Raw genomic sequence first — 19,579 nt, 5'->3', positions numbered from 1 at the left:
TTGTCATTTTTGTTTGTTTGCTTGTTTTCTTTTTTTCCTTTTGTGTGAGTCAGCATATTGAATAAGACTTTAGATTTGATCCCCTTATTCCCGTATTTAAAAGTTTTCTTGGTTTATTATTTGCCTGGAGAGTAAAGTCCGGATTTCTTCACATTGATATTCAAAGCCTTTCATAATTCAGCTTAACTTGTAGAATATCTGTGTCCTCTTTTACCCCAGCCTTCTAGGTGTGGGTGAGACTCCCCGAATGCCTTCTGCCCTCTGATGTCTCTGTGCTGCTCCTTAGCCCCGGATGTCTGTCTATCCTTCTCCACGTGCTCAAGTCCTGAAAGGCCCCATCCTCTCTGTAGCCACCCCTTACTCTCTTCAGAAAAGTTAACCAATCCTTCCTCTTTAAAGCCTTCATTCTTAACATTATTCAAGTCTTTAACACATTGTAATATAATGAGTTATTTCAGTGCAGTTTACTAAAGATCCGTGGTGATGGAAATGTTCTGCGGCTGTGCTATCCAGTTTCTACTAGTGGCTCTTAAACATTTGACATGTGGCTAGTGTTACCCAGGGACTGAATTTCTATTCAATTTTAATTAGCTTACATTTAAATAACCTCAGGTGGCCAGTGGCCTATGGTACTGGACAGTGTAGTTTTAGATTGTGGATTTCATGAAGAAAGCATGTGGGAAGGTGAAGGAAGTTTGCCTCTCTAGCCTCAGATCACTGAAGTTAAAAAAGCCATGGGGGGGCTTCCCTGGTGGTGCAGTGGTTGAGAGTCTGCCTGCCAGTGCAGGGGACACGGGTTCGAGCCCTGGTCTGGGAGGATCCCACATGCCGCGGAGCAACTAGGCCCGTGAGCCACAATTACTGAGCCTGCGCGTCTGGAGCCTGTGCTCCGCAACAAGAGAGGCCGCGATAGTGAGAGGCCCGCGCACCGCGATGAAGAGTGGCCCCCGCTTGCCGCAACTAGAGAAAGCCCTCGCACAGAAACGAAGACCCAGCACAGCCAAAAGTAAAAATAAATAAATTAATTAATTAAAATTATTTTTTAAAAAAAGCCATGGACAATTAAATATATAAGACACTTTCCCATTCCTGTATTTTATCTCTTTTAATCTTTTAACGTCACTCGTTGATAAGGGAGGATAACGATAACGGTTAATTTTCTTGAACACTTCCTCCGTGGCTGGATCCTGTGCCAGGCGATTTACTGACTTTATTTCATTGTAATCTGGACAACACCATTGCATGGCAGGTGCCATGATCCCTGTGTTTCAGAAAGGGCACCAGAGCTCAAGAGAGTTAGGCTGCTTGCCCAGGGCCACACACGCCGTGCCTGTGAGTGCTGGGATCTGTACACGTAAAAGCTACCCTGCGCCGCAAGTATCATCACCTTCACTTTACAGACCCGAAAACTGGAGCTGAGAAAGCCCGAGGGATTCCTTCCTAATACCCAGCATCCCCATACCTCTCATGTGTTCTCTTTGCAGGGCGTCCCTCCCTGTATATCCATCTTACTGAGACATGAAGTATGGTTAGGAGTAGAGGAGAACATTTGGTGGTACCTGGACGAAGCCGGAACTGACGGTGCAGAGTTTATTTGGTGGAGCCCATTTTTATCTGCAGACCCAGTTCAGCTAAGGCTGAATCAAGGCAGCATCACAACTTAAAAATTTTTTTTTTTAAAGAAACTGTCTTGGATCCAGCAGAGGCCCTGCAATGAGATGACGAAGGCATTGTAGTTGCCTTGGGTCTGCTTGTGTAGGTCTCGGTAGGGAGCCTGGGAGAGCTTAGTCCGGTTCTGTTCCCAGTCTTGTCAATCCTAGTAGTTATTGTTTCCTTGACTGCTGACTCTGGCTTTTAATTAAAAAGGAAAAGAAAAATGGAAGGAAAAAGGAAGCCCGTTGGAGCCTGCTGCAACGCTGAGTATCAGAACTGCTTCTTGGTTCTGCTGAGGATGGTGCTTTATTGATAAGATGATCTGAACCTGGTCTCTTCTTGTAGGGGGGTCCACTAACTGAGGAAACAAGAAATTCTGGTGACCTGGGGCCCTGTGGATTTTAATTCCTCTCTTTATTTTTATCCCAATTAACCTTTTATAAGCTTGAGAATATCCCCTCTGCCCTTTCCTAAGGACTGGATAGAAAATTTCATTGTCTTTTTAAAAGAATCCAATTTAGTCTCCCCTGGCCCTAGGTGAGAGGAACAGGTTTCCACAGGTAAGGGGAATGTGGGCAGATGTAGCCTGTGGCTCATTTTGCTTTCAGCAGGCCAGAAATGCATGCGTGCCTGGTATGGTATATCCTTAAAAGAAAAAAATTAAAATGTTTTTGGAAGTATCGTTTTCTAAATGATCCCCAAATCCAAGAGTCAATGAATAAAGAGATGTTTTGTTTCTCCCTGAGGGGAAAGATGTGCATTTGTTTTCTTCTATATTATTTTATTACATCAAATCTCTTACTGAGTGGCAGGTGGCTATCCTGGTGTAGTAATATCTGATGGGAAACTCAGTCCTCTTAGTTAAATCAGGGAGAGCCTGGAGCCAAATTCAGGTCCTGAGGTAGGCTGTTTGGTAACTCTTCAGAAGTGTTGAACCCCCAGGTAATTATGGCTCTTAAGGTGACCGGGAAGTTTGGAATATTAATTAACTTGTGTTGAACCATGAATTCACAGTGCCAAGGACACTAATCTGTTTATAGTAACAAAATACTATGTATTTATTTCTTTATTATTAAACTCTGTACATCACCCCTCAAGTAAATGTAAATGAAGATTGCCTAGAGTCACAGAAAGGAATCTTCTGGTTATAAGCAGGGGTCTAAAGGCAACAGACATTTTTTCTCTCCTCCTACCTGAGGTTAAGAAAAAACTGTGCTTCCTTCTCTCAGCAGTTCCCTGCTGTCTTTTCTGCAGGCCTCTTGTTCCTTTCTTTTTCAGTTTAGACATCCCGAACCCTCTTTTAATCTGTAACCAATTGCATGTCTACGGAAAAGGGACTAACTGTGAAGTGGCCGTGAACAGTCTTCTGCTTCCTGACCCAGAATCCCTCTCATTACGTTCAGCTGGATGTGTGCTTGCAAACTTGGATTTAGTGTTTTTCTGGTCACGGGCTACCATGCAATTGTTTTGTATGCCTTGGGAATATTTGTGTTAAATAAACAAATGAAAACTATATTTTGTTGTTCTCGTTTAGCTTTTTATTTTTTTAAGGATTTTTTAAAAAAATTATTTATTTATTTATTTATTTATTTATTTAATTTATTTGTGGCTGCGTCGGGTCTTAGCTGCGGCACACGGGATCTTCGTTGAGGCATGCGGGGTCTTCGTTGTGGCTTCTCTCTACTTGTGGCGTGTGGGCTTTCTCTTCTCTAGTTGTGGCGCGCAGGCTCCAGGGCGCGTAGGGTCTGTAGTTTGCGGCACGCGGGCTCTCTCGTTGAGGTGCGCGAGCTCAGTAGTTGTGGCTCTCGGGCTTCGTTGCCCTGCAGCATGTGGGATCTCAGTTCCCTGACCAGGGATTGAACCCACGTCCCCTGCATTGTAAGGCGGATTCTTTACCACTGGACCACCAGGGAAGTCCCTCGTTTAGTTTTTTAAATAGGGAGGACTATTCTGGAAAGGTAACGAAGGTGCTTATACAGTTGTTCAATTCTTCTGTCTGTCCACTTAGGTTCAATGTTGGATATCATAAAATACATCATTAACCGAGGAGAACACAAGAATGGAGTTCTGGAAGAGGCAATAATAGCAACAATTCTTAAAGAGGTTTTGGAAGGCTTAGACTATCTACACAGAAATGGTCAGATTCACAGGTATGACCCCTGCAGAGATGTTTAAATTCAGCTGTTCATGTCTTTAGTCCTAGTTAGTAAAGAATACTAAGGAAACACACCTCACAGGTAGGTATTGACATATCTCTAACTTAGGTAGGTTAAACAGATGGGAAAAAAGTACTTAAGAACGAAACAAGAGAACAAGTTTTGATGAATTATATTGGTATATTGGTTTATCTGCTTTCACTGAAATAAGAGTAGACTATAGAAAGCACTGTGGGGACTCAAAAAAAATCCGTTTACATTTTATACTCATTTGAAGTATACTCATTTGAACTGGATAGCATCTCTAACTTTCTAATACGGGCGAGAGTGTTCCAAACATTTAATATGTTAATTATTTTTGACATGGTGGTGGAAGAGAAGGAGGGGAGGCACTAATTTCGTCTCTTTTGTGACATAAAATGCTAATTCTTTAAATAGCTAAACAGCATCGCATATGAGTGCCTGATGCTTCAAATGGGTTAGTACTCCTTGGGCTCTTAGGAATTGTTGCAAGTAAATAACCATTTACCAGTAATATGAATATTGCAATTCCCTTGCCCTGAGCTATAAGTGAGCTATATGTTTAATGGTATCTACTATGTCTTTCAATAATTAGAAAAAATATTACTTTAGAAAGCAAACTTATAAATTGTAAATTGTCATTTTTCTTAAGTGTTAAGACTACTCAGCACAACTTCTATAGAGTGAAGACATACGTTACAGAGTATTGTAATTAGTATTTACCATCAGTATCTCCCCAGAGGAGAGACTGATCAAATCCACTGTTTCAGAGGCTGAGGGGATTGATTGCAAACTGCATCACAGACACATTTAAGTGGAAGTAGAACAGCTTTACATAGACTGGGCTTTAGTTCTTGATAAAATGATAGTATTGTGTGTAGATGGCCGTCTCTAACTCTGTAACATGAAATAATCTACTCATTATTGTTTTAATTAAATCTGGATAATGATATCACATAAACTATTTGTTACTAAAATCCTAATCATCCCCCAGGAGCAAACTATAAAATCACAATGTACCTTTGTAACTTTTAAAATCTGTGATATAATTTTAATATTTATAAAATAATAATTTTGGCAAACATCTCCATTGTATGATATGTATTAAAATCTCCCTGAGTGAATATAATGTCTGTACTCCACAATTAAATTCTCCTTTTTTTTTTTTTTTTTCTAATAGGGATTTGAAAGCTGGTAATATTCTTCTGGGTGAGGATGGCTCAGTACAAATAGCAGGTAAAGCTGACAAAGATAAAACATTCTTTACCTGTTTACAGAAGTGTTAGGGCTTCAAAGAATGTAGACTTGTTCCTAAGAAATGAACAAATTGCATGTAATCTGTGTTTTTAAACTGAAGTATAGTCGACGTACAATGTTACATAAGTTACAGGTGTACAGTGTAGTGATTCACAATTTTTAAAGGTTATACTCCATTTATAGTTATTATAAAATATTGGATATATTCCCTATGTTGTACAGTGTATCCTTGTAGCTTATTTTATACATAGTAGTTTGTACCCCTTATACAGGCCCTCCCCCTTTCCCTCTCCCCATTGGTGACCACTAGTTTGGTCTCTATATCTGTGAGTCTGCTTCTTTTTAGTTATATTCACTAGTTTGTTTTATTTTTTAGATTCCGCATATAAGTGATATCATACAGTATTTGTCTGTCTCTGTCTGACTTATTTCACTTAGCATAATACCCTCCAAGTCCATCCATGTTGTTGCAAATGGCAAAATTTCATTCTTTTTAGTGGCTGAGTAGTATTCCATTGTATGTACCACTGTATCTGGGCTACCCTATCATAGAATGTTTCGGTCTGAGGTATAACATGTTTTCCTGCTATTTTAGAATGTGGCCTTTTAATAAAGAACAATTTTACTTTTAATTTTTTTATATTTTCTACCTTCCAGATTGAATAATGGTGATATTTATATAACTGTAAGAAGCACTTTTGAGAGTTTTTGGATGAGTTTGAAAGTTTAAAACCATTGTACACATTAATTTTAAACCTTTTATTTCTCAAGAGGTAGTTGAAAGAATTGTGAACTCTTAAAATCTAGGGCTTATTTTGCTCTTAAATCTGACCCTTCATGGCGATTCTTGACAGTTGATAGGCATGGCAAGGCAGTAAAGGTCAAACGAGTGAGAACATCAGACAGGAGCCTTCTATGTGCAGAACCTCTCATTTTGTTAATGCTCCTAGAATAGCCTGAAAGGCCTGGTTTAAAATGTAGCCATGTTCATATCAACTCTTGTTTTACGCCCCCGTCTGGGAAGGTCTGTCTCAGCATCCTCTCATCCATCATTGCTTTGGGCATTTTTGGCTGGACAGTCCTTCTCTGTACTGGACTGTCCCTGTCATCGCAGGGTGTTCAGCCTTCTGGCTTCCGGGCATTAAATATCACCAGCAGCACGTCCTGCCAACATCCTTGGTGTGAAGATCATCCATCTAGCTTGTGTTGTTGAAGAAATGTTGAAGATGTTGAATCAGCCTAATCTGCTTGTATTTGAGTTGGAGTGGAAGAGTCCTACCTTCTAGCATAGGTTTAGGGTCTTTACATGTCTAGTTATTAGAACAAAGTTGATGGCAATTCTTGGTCCCACTCTTGTTTCTAGACAAATCTGAGGATCTGGGGTTATTACTAGAAATGTGAGAGTTCAGCAGAAAACAAACACACCCTCAACACAAAGGATAAGCCTTGAGTCATCTCTTTGTTTCATTGTTTGCCCCTCTCTCGATACCAGAGGACCAGTGAGGTGATGCCCTGGCCTGTATGGCGAGCATGATGCTGACCTTAGGCTCTGTATTTAGTTAGGTACACTTACGGCGACCCTCACTGAGTTATTTTTTTAAAGAAGAGACAAGATGTCTTGAAAATACAAAAGGGAAACTGAGAATTTGTTTCAGATCAAATGTTTCTTCCCTAGGGAACTAATAATGGAAGTGTTATCTTGTATTAGTCCTCCCCTTTGAAAAGATAAATTTAGTCAAGTTCAAGACCGCTGGGGAGGCACTCGTTGTGTCAATTAAGCACAAAGGCTTTGGAATCAAACAGGCCCAATTTACTACCCACTGTGCAACATGGGGCAAGTTATTGCATCTCTAAGCCTCAGTTTCCCCATCTGTGAGATGGTGATGATAATGCCTATCATTCAGGAAGATGTGGATTTCCTGTGCATCTGTTGAATCATTGGATTCAGGCCCCTGTAAGTGCAATGTGTTTTTTGGGAGTTACAGAGTGTTCTAGGTAGAGAGGAGTTGCCAGTTTGCAGTCGGGAGGTATTTCTGTACAGGCATTTTTATTAAATTGTCTAAAAAGATCCTAGAAGAAAGGACCTTAATCTTTAAAACTCCAGTGAAAGGCTTCCCTGGTGGCTCAGTGGTGAAGAATCTGCCTGCCAATGCAGGGGACACGGGTTCAAGCCCTGGCCCGGGAAGATCCCACATGCCGCGGAGCAACTAAGCCCATGTGCCACAACTACTGAGCCTGTGCTCTAGAGCCCGCGAGCCACAACTACTGAAGCCCCCGTGCCACAACTACTGAAGCCCGCATGCCTAGAGCCCGTGCTCCGCAACAATAGAAGCCAGCACAATGAGAAGCCCGCATATTGCACCAAAGAGTAGCCCCTGCTCCCCACAACTAGAGAAAGCCACGCACAGCAATGAAGAACCAAAGCAGCCAAAAATAAATAAATTTATTAAAAAAAAAACTCCAGTGAATTGGTAATGAATTTAAAAAATTTTTTTTTAAAAATATTTATTTATTTATTTATTTAGGCTGCGCCAGGTCTTAGTTGCAGCATGTGGGATCTTTAGCTGTGGCATGTGGACTTCTTAGTTGCGGCATGCGTGCGGGATCTAGTTTCCCAACCAGGGATGGAACCGGGCCCCCTGCTTTGGGAGTGTGGAGTCTTACCAACTGGACCACCAAGGAAGTCCCTTTTTAAAATTAAAAAAGAATTTTTTGGCAGTGCCGCATGGCGTGCGGGATCTCAGTTCCCTGACCAGGGATCGAACCCGCGCCCCCTGCAGTGGAAGTGCGGAGTCTTACCCACTGGACCACCAGGGAAGTCCCTGAATTTTTAATTTTAAAGAAATACACACATTTATACCTAATTTTGTACTCATAATTTTGTATTCTCTGTTTTACAGAGGATCTTCCAAATTGTATAAGCTTTATGTCCCATGAAGCCTGGATCCACCCTTGCTTACTGTTGTTGCATTAAGTAAATGAATGTGAGATATGCTTAGTGTGACCCCCAAAATGGCAATAGACAGGAAAAGACAGTCTAAGCTTATTTATCGTGATAGCGAGAGATTGGGAACAACGGAGGTGTCCCAGTTAAATATGGTATATGGTGTATCTTCACTATGGAAGACCTACCAATGGAGAATGAAAAGTTCTCTGTACACTGACATGAAAAAAAATCACCAGGCTACATGGTTAAGTGAACACAACAAGGTGAAATACAGTGTATATGATATGCCACCTTTTGTGAAAGAAATGGGGAGAAATAAGAATATCTCTATATATTTATATAAAGAAACATTAGAAGGATAATGGCAGTGGGAGCAGGGGTGGACTGCTTAGTATAGACCTTTTATAACATTCTGAATTTTGAACCATGTGGAAGTATGACCTAGTAAAACAAATGAAAAGAAATGACTCAACAAACTTAATGAACTCGCAATAAGTCGAAGCCATTTTTAAACCTTTTATTATGGAAGTTATCAAACGTAGCCCAAAGTAGAGAAGAGTAGGAAGAATACTCTGGTACCCATCACCTGGCTTTGGTCCTCATCAGTCTGTGGCCGATTCTTGATTCATCTCTCTTTCCCCTCCTTGCTTTGGAGGCTCTTATCATTATTGATGCTGACTTTTGTTCTTGAGTCATCTAAGTTAGTGCCTTATGTATGCATATCTTGTCCTTCCTCTAGAGAGTGGCCTTTATCCTACAGGCTAGGGGCATTATGAAGAAAAGACTTCAACTAAACAACTGAAAGCTTCAAACCGTCCAGCATCAGATAGTCTAGCTGTTAAGAAGATAATCTCTGAGATCAACTGGCTTGGTTGAAATTCCCAGGTTACCACTCAAGCTCTGGGACCTTGGTCGGGTGGCTCAACGTCTTAAAGACTCAGTTTCCTTAAAGGGAGATACAGGTATAACCCACTTCGTCTTTTTTTGTGAAATCAAACGAGGCTCTTCGTATCTAGCAGTCTTATAACGGTGGCTGGCACATTATAGACACAGAAAATAGCAGCAGCTGCTACTGCTAATCCTATTACTGCTACTGTTTCTACTGTTACTACTGCTACTACTGTTACTCCAACTGATAGGATCACACCGACCCCCTCTCGCACTGCCTGGAGGTCATATGTACCTCACATTTGTCTTGCGGGAGGTTCAGCTCTGAGGGGCTTTATGAGTTATAAAAAGGGGATGCTTATTAATTATGGAACTTGGAAGCTAACTTGTCATTAATCTTGCTCTAAGCTGATAAAAAAGCACAGCTAATTTCCTCTGTTTTGTGATGAAATGATCATTTCTCACTAAAAGGGTCAAAACAGCAGTAAACTGCCTTTGAAATGCAGAGGCAGGTCAGCCCCTGGCTTATTCTACCACCTGCTACTCTGCCAGTTACTCCGTCCCATTATTCTTGTCAGAGTACCGACCTGAGCTCCTTCTCTGGGCCTTCAGGAGCACATTGTCCTTTTCTTTTTTCTCACTTGGGATCCCCCGAGGTAAGATTTCCCGACTTTTTCTCTCCCTCTCAGGTCTGTGGGTTTTTTCCTCACCCTGGGTGGTGGTGTTGAATGTAAGCAGCTGGTGGGTGCGATGTTCGGCTCCTGGGTTCGGAAGGGCCCGTGCAGGAAGCCACCGCTTGGGTTGTCATGAGGATTAAATGAGTCAGTGTCTATAGTGCTTAGGACAGTGCCTGGCACATGGTGAGGACTTTGTAGACAGCCGTTCCGGGCTTTCCTTGGTGTCCTTTTTGTGTGTGCGACTTCATGCTTGTGTAATGACGTTACCCGGAAGCCTCACTTCCCGGTGAGTAGTGGTCGGCTCTCAGGCATGTTAAGTGTGCACTTTCTGTTGATACATCTCTGGAGCCATTATAGCTTTTCTAGAATTCACAGTGAATGTTCTCCGTGTCCTCTAACCTGAGCATAACATTGAGTTTGTACAGTATTTAACATTTTTTTGTGTGGTTTTAACTCTAAAATAAGATTATTGCCTTAAAAAAAACCAAAAACATCTGTAATGGTTTCTTGGAAGAGCTGGATGCTGCTGGTCTCCCCACGTTACAGGAGTTTGACTTTCTTGGTCAGGCAGTGGGGCACTGCCTGAAAAACTCGGACCAGGAGTCCTCAGGTCTTTTGCTGGCATCTTGGGTGGGTGAAGTGTAGGGGAGGAGGGTGGGAGAGTTGAAAGCAGAGACTCACAGCAACAGCAGAGCTAGACTGTCTCTTTGTTGCTGTTATATTTGGACAAATAATCCACTGCTTTTACTCAGATTATTTGTACTCTCTTCCCTTCACATCTTTATGCTCTCTAGGCTCTGTTTTTTGAAATACGAGTTAAACTGGGGAGAACTTTGCATTTATTTCTTTGAATGTAATGTTTGTTTACCTTGAGAGTATTAATATGAGTATTCTTTTAAAAAGAGTTTTCTTGCTATTCTAATAGAAAACATAACATTTTTTATTAAAAAAATCACTCACTCTATATGTATATATACACACACACATATATGTGCGTGCACGCGTGCACGTGTGTGTGTGTGTGTATTCTCTTTCTCAGAACTTTTTATTAGAAAAGGGAACATTAAGGGGCGAGGTTCAGACCACTAGAAACTCTTGCCTTATTATACAGCCAACAAGTGTGGTGAATAACGCTGGTATGCTTGGTTCTATTTCCAGCAGTTCCAATCCCATGGGTATGATACATATTTTTATTGAGTGTGGCTGTAAAGTCAGTACCTAACGTGTATCGAGTGTTTCCTGTGTGCCAGGCCTGGTTCCGTGTGCTGAGCGCACTGTGACTCATTCAGCCTCACCACAGCCCCGTGGGGAGGCGCTTTTATGATGCCTACTTTACGTGCTAGAAGCTAAGATACAGAGAAGGGAAGTAAGTGGCCCGGGTCACGCGTAGAATAAGTGGTGGAGTCAGGCTTCAGCTTTGGGCAGTTTGGCTCCAGAGCCTGTGACGCCACATCTGTGGGTTTTCTGGGAAGACGACCCTAAATCTGGATTTGAGTGATCTCAGTTTTTGGCGGAAGACCAACAGCAATCACTAGCGCTTCTCCATCTCTGCGAATTGATTCTGTTTGGGGCTAAGGAAGATATTCAGCACCTTTTCCCTCCTTGCTCACAGCATCACTGGTAGGGTTTTAGGGGATGGGAGAAGCCGTCATCTTAGGCATCATTTGGTGCAGGATTAAGCGTGGTAGTGACACCACACTCTTTTCAGACTAAAAAACTTCAGGTTAAATGTAGTGAATTAAAACCTGAGGATTGCCTACTCAGGGTTTAAAAGAAAATGCTTTACTACTTCTTACTAGATCTTCTGTGCTCAGAAAACCTGTGTGTGTGTGTGTGTGTGTGTATGTGTGTGTGTGTGAGTGTGAGACACTTCCTAATAATAAACTTGGAGAGGATGCCTTGGTAAGTGTAATAGATTTTGCTGCAATATGATAGAAGGAGTGGCTATTTGAATGTCATGCTTTTCCCACGGCCTAGCATTTTCTTTTCCAATTTGATGCTCTGTCATAAACTGTCAGGACGAGCTTAGTGCTTTGTCTGGCAAGTGTCTAAGGCTGTTTGTCCAGAATTATGAGAGCCGCTATTTTAAAACAGAAATTCATATAAAACAGGTCTCTTTGGGGTGGTCACTACAAATATATTTATCTTAGGATTTTTTAAAAATAGTCACTACTCTTAATCTACTCTACTACGTGACTAATCTAATCTACTCTACTACTACTCTAAAAATGTTAATTTCAAAACGATTGATTTCTGAAGAACTTTCTAGAAACATACAACTGCATTATGTAAGGTAGATCTCATGCTCATTTTCACTTACTTTTGCCTTTTAGGTGTGTGTATGTGAGTGAATGTGAATTTCCCATTCCTAGTTTTTCACGACAGAAATAAAATCTGGTACTAGCTAACTATGGCAGCCTAGAAATTTAGAAAGTTACCATCACATCTATCTCAGTGTATCTGACCCCATACAAATCAGCTTATGCCCTAGGTTTTTCACTGTCTAAGGCACATTGGTGTGACTTTGGGTAGCATCTCTGTTTTCTGGGAGGGAGATTTTTTCCTTAGTCAGCCTTCGAATGCATTTTCAGCTTTAGTCAGCTTCTTGAATGCTGAAAACCCTATGACTAAAACTTCTGCCAGGAAAACTTGCAACTAGACTTAACTTGCTTCCAGTATTCAGATATTATTCTCAAGGAGCCAGAGGAAAGTGCAAGGTGGTGGAGTTTTTATACCCATAGCTGCTGGGTTCTTTTGTGTTCCTTCTGTGTTCTTTGGCTTTGGTAAAGTGTACTTGGATGGGGGCGCGGAAAGGAATATTTCTCATGTTATAGGCAAGAGAGGCTGCTGCTTCAAGCAAGGTGGTTTGGGCTCCCTAGGTGCACCGGAGGCAGCCTCTGATTAGGATAAGAGAGCTCTGAAGCCCATGAGGCACTGGATCAGGAAAGGATGATGTCGCCATATTTAAGGGTGCTTTGGTCTAGAGCATGGGCTCTGACACCTGACTGCTGTGAGTCCAATCCTGGCCCTGTAGCCAAGTTATTCAACTTCCCTGCGCTTCAGTTTCTGCATCTGTGCAATGTGAACATACCAGAGGGTTAAAGGAGGTAACGCACATTCCATTTTAGAATTAGTGAGCTCGTGTTGCTTTTGTATTGAAATGGGGTCGTGCCCTTTAATTATGCAAGGTGTCCTAAGATCACAGGGAGGCGGCTGGGAAGGTGAGGTTGAAGGCACCTCGTGTGACCGTGACCGCCTGCCGTATCATTTTGCTCTCCCTCTTTCTTTCTTCTTTCCATCAATTTACTCAATATCACCGGAGTAAAGAATCTACAATGCAAATCTGACCATCTGATTACCTGGCCTAAAGTTTAAAACTGTTGCTGGTGGAATAAAGCCCCAGTTCCCTAATGTGGCATATGAAGGCCCTGACTGTTTTTCCAGTCTCATCCATTAGTGCTTTCTCTTTACTTCTTTGTGATCCCCCTTCTTTACCTGGCTCACTTCTTCTCCTTCCCGATTCAGTTCAAGGCGTTCTTTCCTTGAGAAAGCCCTTCCCATCCTTTCCTCTACCACCCCCATTCTCGCTGCATTAAGCACCTTACCCTGGTGGCTTGAAAGTGCCCTTAATACACTCCAACTAGATTGCCTATTACATGATAGTGAAATTGGGTCTCTACGTCCCCCTTTTCCCTCCAGACCGTATATCAAAACTTATCAGCGGTAGAAACCCCATGGTGTTCATCTCAACACTCCCTATTAGTGCCTGGCACGTGGCAGGTGTTCACGACCTTTTGGCCAATGTGATCTGAGTGGTCTCACCAGGTTCTGCACCCATATGCATCCATCAGTGATAGGGGTGCTCGTGTCAGTCACAGCTGAAAGTTCAGACAAGCAAGAATATGTCACCTTAACAGAGAGGAAGGTGAAAATATTTAAAATATTTAGGCACATACACTAATGCACATTTTTAAGGCTGAAATAATTTTTTTTAAATATAATTCAATTTAGTAAATTTCTCCAAACTAGTCTCCAGGAAGTTATGAGATTTACATCAACTAATGCATCTAAACAATTCAGGATATAGTTTCATTTATAATAATAAGTGAATTATCATTCCACATGAAATGTCCATTTTATTAAGCCTGAAATAGTTTTTTAACAGACATGTTTCAGCTCTGATTTTAGGCAAGCTCTGCCTTAGCCAGCTAGCAATGAAATGATTAATTAAGCCAAGGAAGCGTGGAGCAAAAGCATGAACTTAAGAGACATTGGGCACACTCAGAAAATAGAGTACAGTGCAAATTAAAATCTTGGGGGGGTTATAAATTGCTTTATAGTGAACCAAAATATGTTTTGAGTTTCAGGAAGTTTGATAGTTATGTGAATTATGGTTTAACAAATTATGCCAAAATTCTCATTTATTCCTTTTTTGGGGGGACTGTAAGTAAATAAAGACAACAAATTAATGTGGCTTCCTGAATTTCGGGATCTTGACAAACGGTACCATTTGGTGAACCCTCTGGTGTGAACCGCGTATACAATCAATTCTGGAAACTTAGTTTTCCTTTCCATTTGTATACCATCGGGGAGAAATACTTGGGGAGATTTTCAGCAGCTTCCCATCCTTTAACAGCTGGTAGCAGTTGTTTGAGCAGCAGTCGAAGGAAATCTTACTGGGTGAACTCAGTGGGGGAGGACCACTTTGCTCTGTATGCCCGCTGGAATCTTTCCTCAGCTGTGCACGTTCAGCTGCAGGGGGACGGGGTTGAGCTTCAAGGAAGAGTGCAGCAGGACCCTTCTCCCTCCGTCCGCCCTTCTCCCCTCCCCTGCCCCTTTCCTTTCCTCCCTTTCTCTCTCTTCCTCCCTTCCTTTCTGTCTTTAAGGGCCTGCACTGTCATTATTAAATTAAATTTCATGTATTACCACAAGCTGCTGAGGTCTGGGGAAAACAAGAGGTTTTTTGTTTTTTTTTTAATTGAAGCTTAGTTGGTGTACAATATCATGTTAGTTTCAGGTGTACAACAAAGTGATTCAGTTATCCATATGTATGTACCTGTTTTTTTTTTTTTCCAGATTCTTTTCCCTTATAGGTTATTATAAAATATTGATAGGAGGTCCTTGTTGGTTATATATTTTATATATAGCAGTTTGTATATGTTAATCCCAAACTCCTAATTTATTCCTCCCCACACCCCCTTTCCCCTTTGGTCACCATAAGTTTGTTTTCTAAGTCTGCGGGCCTACTTCTGTTTTGTATAAGTTCATTTGTATCATTTTTACAAGATTCCACATATAAGTGATGTCATGATATTTGTCTTTGTCTAGCTTACTTCACTTAGTATGGTAATCTCTAGGTGCATCCATGTTGCTGCAAATGGCATCATTTCATTCTTTTTTATGGCTAAGAGTCCGTTGTATACATATATATATATATATATATATATATATACACACACACACACCACATCTTCTTTATCCATTCATCTGTCCATGGACACTAAGGTTACTTCCATGTCTTGGCTACGTAAATAGTGCTACAATGAACATTGGGGTGCATGTATCTTTTTGAATTATGCTTTTCTTTGGCTGTATGCCCAGAAGTGGGATTGCAGGATCTTACGGTAGATCTATTTTTAGTTTTTTAAGGAACCTCCATACTGTTCTCCCTAGTGGCTGCACCAGTTTACCTTCCCACCAGCAGTGTAGGAGGGTTCCTTTTTCTCCACACGCTCTCCAGAGTTTTTAGACTGAGAGCAGAGCAGTTCAACTCAGTTCTTTGCTGGGTCATTTTTATTGTTTTCGTTGACTTTTTGTTTCCCAGAACCTTCAATTGTTCTAACAAAAATGGTCCTTCTCTGGTGAAAAGGTGAACATTAGGTGTTTGGGTTCAATGCCTCTGGGGTCGTTAGCTGACAGATATTTATTGAACATTTACTATGTTCCAGGCACAGTCTCTGAGCTGATCTTTCGTCAGCAATGGAGACTTTGTGTCTGCTGTCCTGGAGTTTACAGCTCAGGTGAAACAGACAGCTATCAGCAATTTGCTATGACATTTAATTTCAAAAATTTGTACGTGGAGAGAAATGCATATACTCGAGGAATTTAAGTTAGCCACTCTAGGTCCAGTTTAATATGTTGTCCTGGGAATAAATCTTAAATATGTATTGTAGATATGAGTAATTTGGGACTAGGCATTTTTGATCAATAACATCTCATAAGTTACTGCTGTATCATACGTAGATTAGAGATTTTTAGGAAATTTAAATAGATTTAACATGTATTTACACTCTGTGTAATATAATTTTTTTTTTTCTTAAACTTTTGGATTTATTTATTTATTTATTATTTATGGCTGTGTTGGGTCTTCGTTTCTGTGTGAGGGCTTTCTCTAGTTGCGGCAAGTGGGGGCCACTCTTCATCATGGTGTGCGGGCCTCTCACTATCGCGGCCTCTCTTGTTGCGGAGCACAGGCTCCAGACGCACAGGCTCAGTAATTGCGGCTCACGGGCCCAGTTGCTCTGCGGCATGTGGGATCTCCCAGACCAGGGCTCGAACCCGTGTCCCCTGCATTGGCAGGCAGATCCTCAACCACTGTGCCACCAGGGAAGCCCCGTATGTAATATAATTTAACACTTGATTTCGCAGAGTGCACTTGAGAACACAGTAGCCAAGGATTATCTAGCCCCCAGGTCACTAACTTACCCTGTGCCCTCCCTCAAGTTCTTTGCTGGCCATGTATCACCTATAAAGTGAGGCTCTTAGGCTCTCAAGTTTCCTTTCAGCTCTAAAAATTGTATAACTGCAGTACAGAAAAACTCTGTAATCCCCATGCCCCCCAACAAACTGCCCTCCTCACCGTCTTCCCTGCTTCTTTTAATGGCAGCTCTATCCTCCTATGTAATAGGGCAGAAGTCTAGTGTTCCTGACCCTTCTTCTCTTATACCCCATGTCCTGTCCAATTTGTCAGCAAATGCTGTTGTCAACCACACCTCACCACCTCCCCTGCCGTCATCCTGGTCCAAGCCACCATCGTCTCTTCCCTGGATTATTACCGTAGCCTCCTAAGAGGTCCCCTTCTGTCCTTGTCCCTGTGTGCTCAGCTGTTTACACGGCATCCAGAGTGATGCTGTTAAAATAAGCCAGCTTGTATCATGGCTTTACTCAAAACCTTGTAATGCCTTTCCACCTCAGTCAAAGTCCTAATGGTGGCCTACTGGGCCTTACAAGATCTAGCTCCTCATTATCTTGTTGACCTCATTTCCTAGTCCTTCCTCTCCCTCACTTTCCTGCAGTCAAACTGGCCTCCTTGCCACTCATGCTCCTGTCTCATGTCCTTTGCGTGGGTTGTTCCCTCTACCTGGAATGCTCTACTTAATACCTCACATGTCCCATCAGTGAGGCTTCCGTGGATGCCATCCTATGGTGAATTGCAGCGCCTCTGCCCCATACTCTCCATCCCCTGATCTTTTTATCTTTATTGTACACATTAATGTATTCTACATTAGTGGTTCTCAAGGTGTGATTCCAAATCGCAGTATCAGCATCACCATAGGAGCTTGATAAAAATGCAAATTCTTGTCCTCTTCCATCCCTAGTTTCTGCTGAGTCAGAAACTCTGGAGGTGGGGTCCAGCAATCCATATTTTAAGAAGCCCTCTCATGATTCTGATGCACACTAAAGTCTGAGAACCACTGCTGTCTATTGTGCTTCATAATTTTATTACCTGTATTTATCTCTCTTCCCCACCCCTGCCCCAACTTAAAGTCAGCTCCATGAAGGCAGGGGTTTCTGTTCTATAGTGCTAGAGTTTAGAATGGAAATGGTACTTAGTAAGAGCTCAGTAAATAGTGGTTGAATGAATGAATGAACATGTGACTATGTAGTAAATTTAAATTAAAAGAATACTGAGCAATAGAGTTTAATGTATGTTCCTCATATTTTAGTGACTCTCCTCAGTGTTAGGAGTTTTAAATGTGAGGTTTTCTTTATCACAGATTTAAAAATCTGCAGATTCTTCGAAGATTGCGTTATCCCCGACTAATCCTTCTTGAAACTTTGTGAAAATGATGTGAATTGTTGCTTTAAATACTTGTGGCAACTGGAATTGTGCTATTTTAATCATCTCCCGTAGGGACCATCTCTTTAAAAGTGTACAGATAGGTCATTCTGGTTTATTGGAAGCTTCTGATAGTCGAGCTAGTTGAGTGGAGATTTGTATGAAAAAGACCACCTGGAGGTATATGAATATTGCATTGGAAATTTAGACTCATTAATCTTTGATCTAAGTTGCTTGTGCCTGTCTTTGTGGGTATGGCCAGCCAGGAGCCCCCAGTGACTGCAGAGCACGCCTTTGGCTTCGGAAATGATGATCCCTGTATAATATGCTTACCTAGTGTTCCCCTCACTTTGCTGTCAGTTCAGCAGAGTCGGTCTTACAGATGAGGATACTGAGGACTGCTGAGTGATTGTGGCCTTGTTGGAGGTCATTCTGAAGGTCGTAAAAGCAGATCACTCCAGACCTCCCCAGACTCCACTTTTTATCCTTGGCTGACTTCCTCGCCATTAGGCTCCCTGCCCCCTCCCCCACCTGCTTCTTCACGCTGTGCCTTTTGACAGCTTGGCTGTCCCGGGGCTCAGTTTCTTAGCTGAAAAATAAGGAAGGTTGACAGGATGTTTTCCAAGGATCTATCTTGCATCAGAGTGTTTCAGTGTCCCTTCATTAGCCTCACTCACTAAAGGCATTCTCAATCCTATTTGAAAGCATTCACATCAGAGGGTGGTCTTGGGCATGGAGCAGAGAGTAAGCCAAGCATCTGTCCTGTGGCTACTTTCACCAAAGCATCTTTAAAAATATCCCTCCCACTCCCACTGGGGAGCCAGGGAGAATGAGTTTGTGACTTGGGGATCATCTGTGGTTTTCCTTTGCTCACTGTAATTATCATAGTTGATAGAAAGTTGACCACGAGTGGGCTCTTGGTTGTGTCTGTCTTTAGACTTGAGAAAGCTGGCTCTTGCCTGCACCTGCAGCACACCTGGTCTGGGTTTACTGCTCCAGCCTTCCCGGCCCCCCTTCCTTCTGCTGCTGCCCCGCCAAGTGTGGCCTCTGGCTCCATTTCTCCCCAGAAGTTCACCTGCTTTGGGCTTTGGGGAAGGGTTCAGCGACTCTGACATAGATGAGCAGATTATCGGTAGTTTGCCATTGTCTTAAACTAGTGTTCTCCTTCACTCTGGGGCTAATTGGCTGGATTCGTCAGCTGAACTGTGAGCCAAATGTGAACTGACACCAGCTACCACTTATTCTTCTTTTTGTCTCTTTTAAGCCCATGTTGTCTTGATTGTGAGAATGGTTGAGGAATTGGGGAGGGCTGGCAGCTTGTGTAGCCTCCAAGTTTTTACCAAGAATACCTCTGTTGAATTTTTAAAATAATTTGTCTGTGTCATTGTGGATTGATGTTGACTCCATGTACGAAGTACAAATAAGTACTAAGAACTTTTCCTTTATAAGTAGAAATGTAGCACATTTGAAGGAAACCTGTTGATGGCAATTTCGAGAGTCTACCTACATGAAATACCAATCATGGGAAGGTTTGCTTCTTTGTGGGTTTTTTTTGTGTGTGTGCTTTGAAAGGTGAAACTCTAGCATTAGAGAATAAAAAGATGTCTTCTGATTTCTTCTTCTGCTGTCAGAAAAGGCTGTGCAATTGTTATTCTCTGATGTTTCAAACCCGGTCAGGACTGCCTCTCCCTCATTAATAGATGGGAAACATGGACTTGTACAGAGCAGCTAGAAGTGACTCCCTAGGGACCAGGCTCTGGAAATATGGCAGATCCTATTTTCTGATCCTGAATGCCTTGGACACCATGCCACGTGTGGGTGGGGCTGCAGCCTGTAGAACCCGACCAGACCATTGAGACCATTTGCTTACGAGAAGGAATAAATAGAATTGAAAACCAGGAGTCTGATTCAGGGAAAGAAG

General features: G+C 42.0%; 1 protein-coding gene across 1 annotated transcript in view; it reads left to right on the top strand.

The window, feature by feature from the left end:
- STK39 (serine/threonine kinase 39) overlaps window positions 1-19,579 on the top strand; it is a 301,651-nt gene that overhangs the window by 79,977 nt on the left and 202,095 nt on the right. Inside the window, 2 exon segments of the mRNA XM_036858821.1 lie at window positions 3,662-3,803; window positions 5,011-5,066. Of these exon segments, the coding sequence (XP_036714716.1) occupies window positions 3,662-3,803; window positions 5,011-5,066 (198 nt within the window).

The sequence above is a fragment of the Balaenoptera musculus genome, chromosome 7 (genome assembly GCF_009873245.2).
Source record: "Balaenoptera musculus isolate JJ_BM4_2016_0621 chromosome 7, mBalMus1.pri.v3, whole genome shotgun sequence".
NCBI lineage: Eukaryota > Metazoa > Chordata > Mammalia > Artiodactyla > Balaenopteridae > Balaenoptera > Balaenoptera musculus.
Note: the sequence above shows the minus strand (reverse complement) of the source record. Positions and strands in the feature narration are given on the sequence as shown.